Below are 13,262 nucleotides of genomic sequence, written 5' to 3'. Positions count from 1 at the left end.
GTCGAGTCAGCCCTAGCCCAGTGTGTCTTCCAAGTTGTTACGTGGACATCACGCACCTGCCGCCCTGAGTAAACAAGCCGGTCGGAGAGAGCCAGCTCCAGTCGCTGATCCGAGTATCCGTCCCAGGTCGCAGCTGTTGTGAAAGATTAGGCTCCTTACCCCTGCGTGTGGAGTGGCTGAATTTGCTACGTCGCTTCAACGCCCAAACCACAAACCGCGGCCGCTGAGCCGATGCTGAGCCTGTGCAGGGCTTTCCAGACTGTATGGGTGGGAGCAAGCAGTAGGCAGCCTTGTCCTTGCCCCTCAGGGCGATGGTTGGGCTTGAACCACAAGCCTTGTGGTGAGCACCCCAGTCTTAGCCGACAGCACCCCCAGCGCTCTCTGCGTCACTCTAGAGCTCCCCCCATTTTCTGTGCAGCGGACCTGTCTCGGTGTGGGAGAGCCTCTCCGTACTGTGATGGGGGCAGGCGTGCCGCAGCACCGACACCCGATCCTCTCTGACTCGGGCCCTGCACACAGCAGCCTGGTGGTGCGGTGGGTTAGGTGCCGGGCTGCTAACGAGTGGTTTGGGGCACCGACCTTGCTTCCTTGGAGGAAGGACGAGGCTGCTCCGTGAAGACAGGCAGCCTTGGGGACCTGGGAGGCATCTCTGTCGGGCTTGTGGGGTCACAGGAGTCGGAATCGACTTGGGAAGTAGAACCCCCCAGTGGGCTGCCTCCGCTGGCACCCACCCACCTTTCCATGGTGTTGCACTGAGTACAGACCCCGCAAAAGCTACCCCCCTGTCCTTGAGCCCCTTCAGACTCGCAGAGACCCTGTCGGACCCAGTAGAACTGCCCCAGGCACTCCAAGGCCTTCCGTCTTCAGAGGGCCGGGCAGCCCCAGCGCTCCTCCACAGAGCAGCTGGAGGACGTGGATGCCCAGCGGGGACTGAACGCACCACAGTCAGCACCGTGCACGGCCAGCCCCAGGGCCTCTACTCCCCGTGCTTCCCCAGGGCAGAGGCCCTCGGAGTCTTTCTCTAGTCTGTTTCTGTCTCCATTTCTCATGAAATCTGTAGAGGCTTTCTCCTCCATTTCCTGCCTGCCCACCAGTGAAAAGGAACTGCTGACCTGAGCGACAAAGACCGATGGCCTCGCAGACCCATGGGGGCAGTGCTGCCTTGTCCTGTAGGGTCTCTCTGAGGCAGAACCACCTTGATGGCTGCAAGTGTAGACCCTTGGGCACCAGTGGTTGAGTTGTGTCTGATGCCGGGTGTCTGACCGTCTCTTCCCAGTGTCGCGGCGCAGCAGCGAAGAGATGAAACGGGATGTCTCGGCGCCCGAGGGCACGTCGCCAGCCTCGCTTATGGCCATGGGGACCACGTCGCCACAGCTCTCTCTCTCCTCCTCGCCCACGGCCTCTGTGACGCCCACCACACGGAGCCGGATCAGGTAGGGCTGCCATCCGTCCCCAGGCCCTCTCTGGCCACTGACGAGCCCTCAGTCTGTGTGTCCTGAGCCTCTGCGGCCTCCTGTCCACCGTAGGGTTGGAGGTGCTGCACGCACGAGACTGCAGGTGTGCAGGAGGGCGGTGGAGCAGGGCTTCAAAAGCGGGCCTGAGGGTGCTGTGGGGAGCATCCGTTGGAGGAGCGAGACATGTGGAGCCCTGAGGGCTTGGGGGTGGGGAGGCCAGCCTCGGGAGCCGGGTGATGAAGGCAGTGCGGGCCCAGCTGCACATAGATGGCGCTGCGGACTTGCAGCTGCAGGGTGAGGAGTCGGGCAGGCTTGTCTGCAGTGGGGGCAGGAGCAGAGAAGATTGAATAGACTAAAGCAGGCGATGACACCTCCCCAGAGTTGGACTGTGGAACCCAACCCTGCTGTGGCAGTCTATGGTGTGGGGCTGCTACCTTCAAGGCCACCAGTTCAAAACCACCAGCTGCTCCCGGCAAGAAAGACAGGGCTTTCTATCCCCGTAAAGGTTACAATCTGGAAAGAAAATGCTTTGAGAATGATGATGGCAACATATGTACAAATGTGCTTGACAAAATGGATGGATGTGTGGGTTGGGATAAGAGATGTAAGAGCCTCCAATAAAAGTAATTAATTAATAAAAGAAAGTTACAGTCTTGGAACCTCACCGGGGCAGTTCTGCCCTGTCCGGTAGGGTCATCCTGAGTCAGCATCGACTCGATGGCAGTGAGTTTTTCCTGTGTTTTGGGGGGGGGGGGTGGCCCCACTGCTATCGATCTGACCCCTCTGGCTCAGGGTAGAAGAGCTCAGAGGGGTTCTGAGGCTGTATCCTTGCAAAGCTGCTCCTGGGGAGCCGCTGGTGGGCTTGACCCACCGACCTTTTGCTGAACAGCCCAGTGCTCAGCCACTAGTGCCCACGGGGGCTCTCGTGTTAGCTATGAAAAACAAACAAACAAACAAAAACCAGACTCACCGCTGCCAGGCCCATTCTGGACGGAGCGGACCTGCCCCGGGGTGTTTGAGCCTCTCCCTCTAGGGGAGCAGACAGCCTCAGCATTCACACTCAGAGCTGCCGGTGGGCTGGAACCTGCAGATCAGCACTTCACCCACTGCGCCACCAGGGTGGAGGATGTCCTGGGGGTAAGTCCACTAGGGTGAGGCGATGACAGCAGTGGAGATGGCGAAGAGGGGCGCTGAGGTCAGGGACGTTTTCAACAGGTCATGCGTTTAAGGAAGGGGGTAGAAGAATGGACGACACCCAGGGTGACTGGGAGACCAGGAACCTAAGGCCACGCTGACCACTGACCGAGGGCTGGCCGTGGGTGTCTTAGACTGCTGGGCTGCTCGGTTCACATTAGAACTGGGAGTCCCTGGGAAACACGCATATGCTGACCCATCAGCATCGTCCACCACACGTACAGGGCCATGGGTTCTTGGGGGCAAATCCCCGAGCCCAGCGCAGACCGATGCCTGACTCTGCTGAGCGTTGACAGAGACGTGTGCTCCAGGGCTTAGCCGCTCCAGATACAATCGCCTCTGTAGCAGTCCCCACGGTGTACCTTCACCTAGACCAGTGGTTCTCAACCTCCCTAATGCCCGACCCTTTCACACAGTGCCTCCTGAAGTGGGGACCCCGACCATGGAATGGTTTTCGTTGCTACTACTTTATCACTGTCGTTTTGCTACTGTGGTATATCGGGCGACCCCTGTGAAAGTCCCTGCACGTGGACAGTGCCGTGCTGTACCGTTACTTAGGGTTAGCTGTTTTCTTCCAGCATTTCCGTAGTGTTCCCAGGGAGCGTCGTCAGGTCAGTGGTTCGAGTCCCCCCATCGCGTTCACTCTCATGAAGACCCTTGGGTCTGAGGCCCAGTGAGGTGTGTTCAGAAGCCCTGGTGGCGCTCACGGTGGTCGGCACCGGGCTGCTGGCAGAAGGTCAGCAGTTTGGACCCGCCCCTGAGGAGGGCGCGGAGACAACACCCTGCATCCCCGAGTCAGAGGGGCCCCATGGCAGTGAGCTTGGTGTGTCCGTCCTGTTGTTCGGGCTCCTCCGGGGCCCTGGCGTCTGTCCTGCTCACCCCGACTGCGCAGCACCTGCCCGGAGCACGTGTGCTCTGGTTTCTGAGACCTGTCGTGCACAGAGGAACACGGGAGGCGTTTTGTGGGTGGGTGTTGGTGAGATCGTTAGTGCCGTACCCTCCTTGCTCTGCTGTGACGTGTGGAAGCCTCTAGAAGCGAGAGCTACTCTGTGCCGCTCTCTTCGCGGAGAGCCTCGTCCTTCATGTTACAGTCAGTGTGGCCCAGGCACTGGACCAAATCTGACCACCAGGCCTCCAGATGACGGTGGGGGCGGGGTTTGCGAGGGAGGCACAGCAGCGGCTCTGAGAGGGGCTTCGGTATCCATCCCTCCTTGGGCCGCATCTAGGTCACTGGCCCTGAGCAGCTGGGGACCTCTGGAGGACGAGGCCCGTGTGGTCTGAGAGTCCTTGATCTCAGAGTGGCCGCTGTGATCCCGGGCAACCTCCTTGAGCACGTTTACCCTGTTCAGGATTATCCATGTCCCACCCACCCCCACCCCCACCCCCGATTGACTGGAGTCCCAGTTTGTGGGAGAGCATGCCTCAACTGTGGGCTCCTTGTTCCCTTCTCAGGGAGGAACGCAAGGACCCTCTGTCCGCCTTGGCGAGAGAGTACGGGGGCTCAAAGCGGAATGCCCTGCTGAAGTGGTGCCAGAAGAAAACAGAAGGCTACCAGGTAACCCTGCATGCCAACTTGGGGTACGCCCACCCAGTCAGTCAACAGTCAGCCTACAAACAGTCAGCCCTGGGCAGCCTTGGAGACCCCAAGGGGCTGCAAAACAGGCGAACTACCACTGCAGGTTTGACTCTGCTTCCTCCTCTGGGTGCCAGTTGCAGGAACGGCTCTCTGAGTCTGTCCTGAGGGGCTCCGGGGCCTGGGGTGAGCCGTGTCAGCAGCTGCCTCCTTGCCGCCATTGCCGTGCCTCCTGAAGCCTCCCCTGACCTGCAACGAACACGCTCTTGCTTTACTGCAGAGGTCCCGCCCCGCGGTCGAGTGCACGGCCATCGGGCCGCACGGCTGCAGCCCCTCGCTCTCGGTGTGTGCGCTCGGCATTTCCCTGCCCTCCCTCGCCTCCCAGTGTGTGTTCCCGTTTGCTTTCAGGGTGTCCCCTCCACGGCAGCGAAAGAGTAGCCCTCGACCTGTCGAGAGTAATGGTCATGGTGGTAGTGTGTCTGCGGGTGCTCCGTGGATTGTGCTTGTTCACCTTCTGGGAGGCCAAAGAACCGCTGCTCAGTGTGAGACTGTTGGAGAGAGTTGGTCCCAGCTTTAGCGGAATGACGCCCGGAGACCTTTAATAATGAGAAGGCAGGGACACGTCAATTCCCAGGATGCTCTGCTCCTTAGGGGCAGGCTAGATGCAATTGTCTTGCTTTGGCGCCTATGTTGAGAAATGACGTTTATATTTAAAAAGGGAGCTGGGTGCATGCGTGAGCTAATCCTGTACAAGATGGACAACCACTGAAGCAGCAGCATTGGATTGCAAAAGAAAACAAAGAACACGTCAGCCCAGTCCCTTCACACAGGCTGTTCCCATAGGGATGCTCGGGGGCTGCAGGGGTCTCAGTTCCAGCTTCTTATTTGGGGGCGACTTCACAGAGCCCCGCAGGAGCAGGGGTGGGGCCAGGGACCTGGTTTTACCCCAGGTATGCTGACCTTTGTCTTTGACACCAGAGAGCCCATCAACTTGGCGTGCTTTGGTCTGGGGCTTACAGGCCACCCCTGAGGATTTATCTGGCAAGTGGGGCAGGGGCGGGCGCAGACCGGAAATGGCTCGTCAGAGAGACCAGGGTCAGCAGTAGGACTGGCTGAGAAGAGCCCAGGACACAGCGGCTCAGGGAGCTTCCTGGCTGGGGGTGCGTGTGTTCCCAGGAGGGTAACCCTTGTGACAAGGAAGCTCGAATTAGGACACCCTCCCCCTCCGCCCCCTTGTGCTGGCTCATCCATCTGTAGTTGCAAGTCTGGTGTAAAGCCCAACCAAGCCCACAGCTGTCGAGTGGCGCTGACTTGAAGTGACCTTGTAGGACAGGCCGATCCACTCCCATGGCTTCCAAGGCCAGCCGGCCGGCCTGTGAAAGCAGTCTGCCTCAGCTTTCTCCCACGGAGCTGCTGGGGGATTCAACAGGCTCGCCTTGGTACAAGCCCCACACGGTGGGTTAAGCCTCCGGCTGCTGACTGCTTCTGGGGAGAAAGAGGAGGTTGTCTGCTCCCATACAAGGGACAGTCTCAGGAGCCCCGAGTAAGGTTGCTGTGAGTCACAATCAGCTGGGGGCAGTGGGTCCGGTTGGATTTAGGAGGGAATGCCAGCCAGTTCAGTAGCTTACAGGCAGTGTCAGGACAAATTCTGACACACAGCGCGACCAGAACTGTCTCAAGAAGAATTGGAAAATGTGAGTAGCTCTGTGATAAACAAGCTGATCAATCGATCGCATCAACGAAACCCCTCTCAAAATCTTAGGTGCCCAGAAACAAGCGTAAATAGAGGTCGGAAAAGCAATGAAACTGATGGAAGCAGAATCAGTCTCTCAGGGTAGCCGGGTGGATGAAATCCGTCGACCAGGTTTTAACCAGCTGACAACCACAGCGAGAAGATGCAGATATCTACGATCGGAAACGAAAGTGGGGCCTCTTATCTCTTCCTTTGAAGGATTTTTAAATTACTACAGCCGTTTCTGGGCACTTACACTGAGTGATTTCAGATGATTCTTACAGTATCTGTCCCCACCGCCCCCACCCCCGTGGGGAGCTTTGCCTTATAGCAAGTTAATTGAGTGGATATAATTTTAAGGATTAAACCAGTGAGCTGACGAATGGCTCTTGCTTCATCTGAACTCAGAGCCTGTGGTTCTGTGGTTTAAGATCCTCAGACTGTTTTACAAGGTGCTCGGGGCAGCAGACAAGAGATCCAAGGGCGCATCGCGTTGGGTAAATCTGCACAAGACCTCTTTAAAGTGCTGTCTTGACATTTTCAGTCACATGCACATTTCACATGCATGTGAAAGTTAGACGTTGAATTAGAAAGACTTCCCCACATTCCACCCCCCAGAATTGATGCCTTTGAACTGTGGTGCTGGAGAAGGTTATTGGAAGTACCACAGACTACCAGACGAACCAACAGCTCTATGTTGGAGGAAGTGCTCCTTAGAGGCAGGGACGTGAGACTTCGTCCCACATACTTTGAACGTGTTTTCAGGAGAGACCAGTCCCTGGAGAAGGACATCGTGCTTGGTAGAGGGGCAGCAAGGAAGAGGAAGGCCCTCCAGGAGATGGACGGACACAGAGGCGGCAACCGTGGCCTCACACCTAACAGTTGTGCGGGACCAGGCAGTGTCTTGTTCTCCTGGACACTGGGCTGCTGTGAGTCAGAACCGACCCGGCAGCATACTGGGTATAGGAGCCCTGGGCCCGGGGGCTCACGTGCTGGGTGGTCCATGTCGAGGTTGGCACTCTGAGGCAGAAGAGGAATAAGGCAGTCTTCCCCGTGAAGATCAGCGGGCATCTCAGAACCCCAAGGGGGAAGTCCAGCTCAGTTCTCCAGGCGCGACTCCAGAGCTGGGGTTCCATGTGTCTGCCCTCATTTTAAATGTGCACCTCAGTTGCTGAATCGCTTCAGCAAATACTTTTAAGGGTGCTTTCTTGACGCTCACATTGCAGGTGGAAATTCGAGGGGAGACTTCAGAACATGTGTGGGAGCCACCGTGTCATGGCTTTTTAAGCCCCCTGCCCCCGTGCCTCCTGTGCAGGGCTAATCGCAAGGGAACAAAACCCTTCTTGTCACAGACTGTCTCGTGCAGTAGACCCCACCCCAGCCTCCTATGGACACGTCCCAGGTGGAAGTGTGGCTCTTGGTTTGTGTGCCTTTCTCCCTGGGGACTGATCAGCTGGGTCTGCTCGCCCCCTGACAAGTGGACAAGGTCTGAGAGTTAAAACTGGAGGCCCTGACGCCTTGTAGCCCGACGGATAAGCTGGTGGAACTTGGGAGGGGTGGGGGAAGGGGACGCCCCGCAGCGCCTTCCATGGGACTGCCAGCAGACGTGAGCCGCAGCAGACGGCGGGGGCAAGATCTGGCCTTTGGTCTGACTTCTCATCCTGCAAGGCAGGGCGGGCGGTGACACCGCAGGGCTCACGCGCTCGCTGACGTGACAAGGAGCACACAGCTCCCTCGCACAGCCCCCTGCGTGCACCCCTGGCACTGGGAGCTAGCTGCCTCTCCAACTGAGATGGGTTCCCTAATGCTCCGATCATCTTCCTCAACCCCCGGGCACTGGCGCACCCTAATCTCATTAACGCCCATTACAGCATAAAGCCTGGCCAGTGGGTCTTTTATCTCACAAATGCCTTTTTCTGTAGTAATTGGGAGCCCTGGGACATTAGTGTTGAAAGGGCCTGGGCGTCTGATATACTGTCCAGTGTGCAGCCCACAGGGATGGCGGCCTGGCTGTCCCAGAAGCCACTTTCAGAACATCGCCTTCCTTTTTTTTTCCTGGTCTTGGGTTTGTTTTTTGTACATCAGTGCTTTCATTTGTACACATTTTATTTTCACATTTTACATGAATACGGAATGCTGTCTGACTGTACCGTGCGCTGAGATAATCCTGCCCTGAGAAGGGGCCGTCCACGAGCCTTCTGCCCCCTCTGCAGTGTCCGCTGTCCGGAGGCTGGCCCCTGAGGTATTCTCTGGGGACCTGTGCTACCAGACACCCTTTGCTGTGACTGTCAGGCCCCTGGGAAATGGGGAGAGGGGCTGCTTGTCGAGAGGCCCAGCGGCCCACTCTGCGGGAGAAGGACCTGGTGCCCGGCCCCCACGAGGACGGCGGCGGAGAAACCCTGCAGCGCAGCTCCCTGAGCCGCCATGGGGGTGACTGGACATGACCTCCCCAACCAGGCAGAGCTCACATCCCACCAGACCACCCCGAGTGGACTCTGTCGGACAGAGCAGAACTGCCCTCTGAGGACTCCAAGCCTGCACATCTCCTCCTTCCCGAGGTAGCCACTGGGCTCGAACCACTGACCTGGGCTCAGCCCGCTGACTACCGGGGCTTCTCAAGAACGCCTGTGAGGACTGAAACGGCAGCCCAGCCACTACCGTTGAGCTGCTTCCGACCTGACTCCCAGCCACCCTGTAGGGCCGGAGAGCTGCCCCTGTGGGTTTCCAAGCCTGTGACTCCTTCCGGGAGTCTCTCCCGCCCCGGCTCTCCTGCTGACAGCACAGCGGTACAGAAAGCCGTTGATGACGTCACCCAGCTTCCTCAGAGGGCCTTCGCACAGCGTCTTCTGTACCATTGTTTTCTCGCTCTGGGAACAGAGAATCGGGCGCCTGAAGGGTAATGTAAGAGAGCTTCGTGCTAGCTGGAAAAGGTCATTGTTTCTGTAAATGCCAGACCTGGAAATGAATGGGCCAAGTCCAAAAGATAATGAAATCACTTAATCTACTAGAAAACTTGTTTCAAGAATAGACCAGAAGGGTTTTGTCCTGCCTGGTTGATTTCCTCTCAGCAGCATTCTCAGGAAGCATTAAGAATGCGCAGGTGCTCAGTCCAGAGGACCTGCATCCCACCCACACCTCAGCTTCACTGCCGGGAGACCAGAAGAGCTAGGTGGTGCCCGCTGCCACTGCTGGCTGCTCTGAAAGGCAGGGACCCCACCCGATGGCCCTGGGTACACTGGGGGGTGGAACAAAACTCAGAATTAAAAAGGACCAGGCTTGATGGTGGCTAGAGACCGGAACCCCTGAGCTGATGGCCTTCAGTCACCTTGCAAGCGCAGAACTGAACCCTGCCCCGGGGAGCGAGGTGGGTCACGACACCAGGGAGGGCGCATGCACGCCGTAGAGGAGTCGACTGTGAGTGAAGGCCGTACGTTTGCCCGGAGCGGAAGTTCAGAAGGCAGGGAGGGACAGGCATGGAGAGGCAGGGCCCGGGGATGTCCCAGAAGGAAGTCTGTGTGCACTGGTGCCCGCAGACCCACGTGCTCTGTAAAAGCGGAGTCCCAGTGCAGCACGTGTGGCGAGCAGCAGACCGTGGGCCCGAGGGCTCTGGCTCAGGAGAGGAGCGATGCTGCTGTGCCCTCATCCTTACTCGGCTCCAGTCTTCCTCTTGGAAGTGCAGGGAGCTCTGAACCCCGCGCCTCGCACGGAGCAGGCACGGCCACTCTGAGGACCTGCCTGCTGAGCAGAATGGCCATGCCCCATTGGTGCGGGGCTGAAGCGTTTGGCTGCTCACCACAAGGTGGGGGTTGCTGTGGGGTGGGGTTGGGAGTTGGGGGGTGAAGTTACCTGCTCCTGTAAAGGTGAAGAGCCCGGGCACCACGTGGAGTGGTTCTACCGTGTCCTACAGGGTTGCCGTGAGCGGAGCTGACCCCACGCTGACTGATGCCGGAACGATCTGTTGCTGCCACCGGGGCGGGGCGGGGCGGTGGGGGGCTCTGAGGGGTCTCTGTCTCTTACGCTGTGCTCTCACTTGGGGCGTTTCACGCAGGTTGTACCTGAGCACAAGCCTATTTCCAAGGAGCCAGACTCTGTGCCGTCGCATCCATGCCGACCCACCGTGACCCCGTAGGGCAGGGTAGATAGAACTGGCCCGGTGGGGACCCAGCACTCACTCTTGACGGTGGCCGAAAGCCCAGCTCTCTTCCTTGAGGGGGCAGGGAGGGCGTGTATCAGCATGTGTATCCCAGGTGGCATAGTGACGGAGACACGGAATCGCTGGTACGAAGCCAGCCGTTGCAATCCACCAGCCAGTGCGAGGGAGGAAGGTGAGCCTGTCTGCTCCCATCAAGGTGTGCGGGCGCAGAGACCCACGGCGGTCGTTCCCCTCTGCCCTGTCGCTGCGAGTGGGAACTCACTCGCTGGCAGAGGAGTTTCCGGTGTGCAAGCACGCACGCACACGAGGGTGCTCCGGCACGTCTGGGGAAATGGAATGAAGAGAATGGGAAATGCTCGTGGACTTCCGAAGCCCGTGTGCGTGTGAGGAGCCCTGGTGACCTCGTGGTCACGAGTTGGGCCGCTAACTGGGAGGTCGGCGTTAGAAACCACTGTCTGCCCCTGGGGGAGGTGGGGGGGGGCTTTCTCTTCCCTCGGCTCGGCAGCCCTCAGGGACTGTTCTACCCGGCTCTACGGGTGGCGGTGAGTCCGGATCTGCTTGATAGCAGGCAGTGTTTGCCTTTACGTGTATGTGTATCAGCGTGATCAGCCGTGTTACTGTCTGGCTGTGTGTGGATGTGAGATTTGCAACCTTTGTCTGAGCTGCTGAAACTCCTCCGTTCATCCCAGGTGGCTCTCTCGGCTGCCTTCCCGTCGTCAGAGAGAGCAGTTGATAGGATCATGTGTTCGTTTCTGGTTGCTCCCACCGAGGACACGGGTTACGACCACAGCGGGCCAGCGCTAGCCCGCCTTTACCGCGGTGGTCGAGGGAGCTCTGGCCATTTCCCTGGACCGTGTGTCTCAGGCCCAGGAAACCTTCTTCCTGGCTGGTTGAGCGTTTCCTTCAGGGAGAGATGCTGCATTTTGTCCAGTGGCGTTTCTGCCTCGGTTGAAGTGATCATGTGGCTGCCTGGTTGCTTGTTAATATGTTCGTGTGATCGTGTAAGTCAGTGTTTGCTGCATCTCCTGTGGATCTGTGCACGGCAGCACTTGGGCCTCCGCCCTACACTGACCGCTCGTTCTTCACGTGCCCTCGCGTGTGCGCAGTGGTGCTGGTCTTGTCGGGACAGTAACTGGTCTCTCCACGGCCCACAACCTCCTCGTCAGTGCGCCCGAGCAGGGCTGGGAGCCTTTTTCTCCATCAGTGGCGGCCATACAGAACAACCAGCTTAAACATTAGCCTGCTCTATTTGGCCAAACACTCAGCCCTACTGTGATGGCGGGGACCGCTGCTCTCTGGTGAGGCAGGTGATGGCAGCCGGAATTGACGATTTCGGGGGCTGGCCGTTCCCTACCCCGCGATGGAGTCAGTGTTGACCCTTTGCGTGGTCTCATAGAAAGGGTCTTCTCGGAGAGCTTAGTGTGCATGTCCACGCATGCCCACTACTCTAGAGCCGAACCTGCTGTTTGGCAAGCTGGTGACTGCAGGGCCAGCTCACCTCAGGTCTCGGGGCTCTGAGCTGGTTTGCTGGTGCGCCTCCCCCGTGAGCGCCTGTGGTGGTGGAGATCGCTGGCACCGCCTCGTTCCTCTCTCTCGGGCTGGAGGAGGTGGTGGTTCACGGGGAGGCGCAGAGCCGGCGGTGCTGACAGTGCCGACAGGTGCGCCTGCAGACAAGGCCCTTCTCCTGGCGTGGGTCTCTCTCGTCCCTCCAGGCCTGTGGGGAGCACCAGCTGCACTGGGGGACCAGCTTTACGACCGCAGGTCGTACCGTCAGGCACTGGTTTTAAACAAGCATCTGCTTCCACTCCTGAGACAGACGTTCCGCGGCTGTGATGTATGTTCCCTTTTCCTGTGCCATTGGATCTGGTTTTCTAGGGTTTTGCTTAGAATGTCTGCCTCTGTGTCTCCGAGGGACACTGACCTTCAGTCTCTGTTTCCTTGCTAACAATGTCCTGGCCAGGGTTTACGTTTGATGTCGCTACCAGGGTTTGGTGTCAGGGTGCTGTTCACCTCCCTGCCTCAGAGACTCCAGGAATCAGTTCTGCGCTGTCCTGCGGCCACTGTGTGTCGGATGAAGCATGCCGGCCGCGGTGTGGTCAGCAGGGACGGGCAGTTTGAAGTCGCCCCGTGCTTCTTGTGTGGGGAGAACAGGTCTGCAGGCACAGCGCAAAAAGGGGGTCCTCATGATGTATTCACTCAGTGTGGGACACGAGCTGGCACCTCCTGTCACTCGCCCTCGGCCCCCTGCGCTGCAGCACGGGCAGCTTCCAGGGAGGGCCCTGTGCCTCTCCAGGTAGCTTCCCACTCCGGTTCCAGTCTTCTGTGGAAGGTGGGATGCTGGGCCTCCTGGGCTCCCTGTGTGCTAACAGAGCGCCTTTGTCCCGTACCACCACCGTCTTCTTCCTCCTCCTCTTCTCCCTCCTCCTCTTCCTCTTTTCCCTCCTCTTCCTCCTCCTCTTCCTCCAGGCCCGAGACCAAAGGGGGTCCTCAGTAGACAATGCTGCTGCAGGGCGGGGTCATGGGCGACTTCCTCCCCTATAACTGGAGTCTGCAGTCACAAGACCCACTCCCCTGGGTGAGAAGCTGAGGAAGGTGCTGGCTTAGATAAGGGTTTTGTTCAGAGCTAAATCTAGGCCGAAAGTCGTAACTTTTTTCATTTTACATTGTCACCCTGCGTGTCTCATTGTGGCGGGACAGCCTGTGCCCCGGGACTAAAATCCTGGAACAAAGGGGGAAGAATGGCCCTGTCCGACGGCCTGCCCGGGGGACCACTGTATTCCCATAGCAGGAGTCCTGGAGGTGGGCCTGGCGGGTTATGTGTTAGACTGCCAACTGCCAGGTCCACAGTTCAAACCCACCAGCCAATCCACAGGAGAAAGATGAGGTTGTGTGCCCCCATGAAGATTGACAGCCTTGGGGTTGGAGAGGCTTTTCTAGTCTGTCCTGTAGGCTCTGAGTGAGTGAGTCTTAGTCACACCGGGTGGCAATGACTGGGCCCTCCTTGTTCCCACTCCAGAACGCAATGGGGCTAGCCACTACTCCACGTTGCCCCAGGTGCCTGTGGGACTCTCCTGGCCCTGGCCCCGCACCACCCTCCACAGAGGGCTCTGTGTGTGTGTGTGTGTGTGTGTGTGTGTGTGTGTGTGTGTGTGTGTG

General features: G+C 58.5%; 1 protein-coding gene across 1 annotated transcript in view; it reads left to right on the top strand.

Moving 5' to 3' along the window:
- SPECC1L (sperm antigen with calponin homology and coiled-coil domains 1 like) overlaps positions 1–13,262 on the top strand; it is a 67,051-nt gene that overhangs the window by 43,938 nt on the left and 9,851 nt on the right. The window contains exons 11-12 of the mRNA XM_004716371.4: positions 1,277–1,433; positions 4,101–4,203. Coding sequence (XP_004716428.1) covers positions 1,277–1,433; positions 4,101–4,203 — 260 coding nt within the window. The remainder of the gene's footprint in view (positions 1–1,276; positions 1,434–4,100; positions 4,204–13,262) is intronic.

Source organism: Echinops telfairi, unplaced genomic scaffold (assembly GCF_000313985.2).
Source record: "Echinops telfairi isolate 266 unplaced genomic scaffold, ASM31398v2 ScPeMD7_29;HRSCAF=101, whole genome shotgun sequence".
Taxonomy (NCBI): Eukaryota; Metazoa; Chordata; class Mammalia; order Afrosoricida; family Tenrecidae; genus Echinops; species Echinops telfairi.
This window is presented reverse-complemented; position numbering and strand designations above follow the sequence as displayed.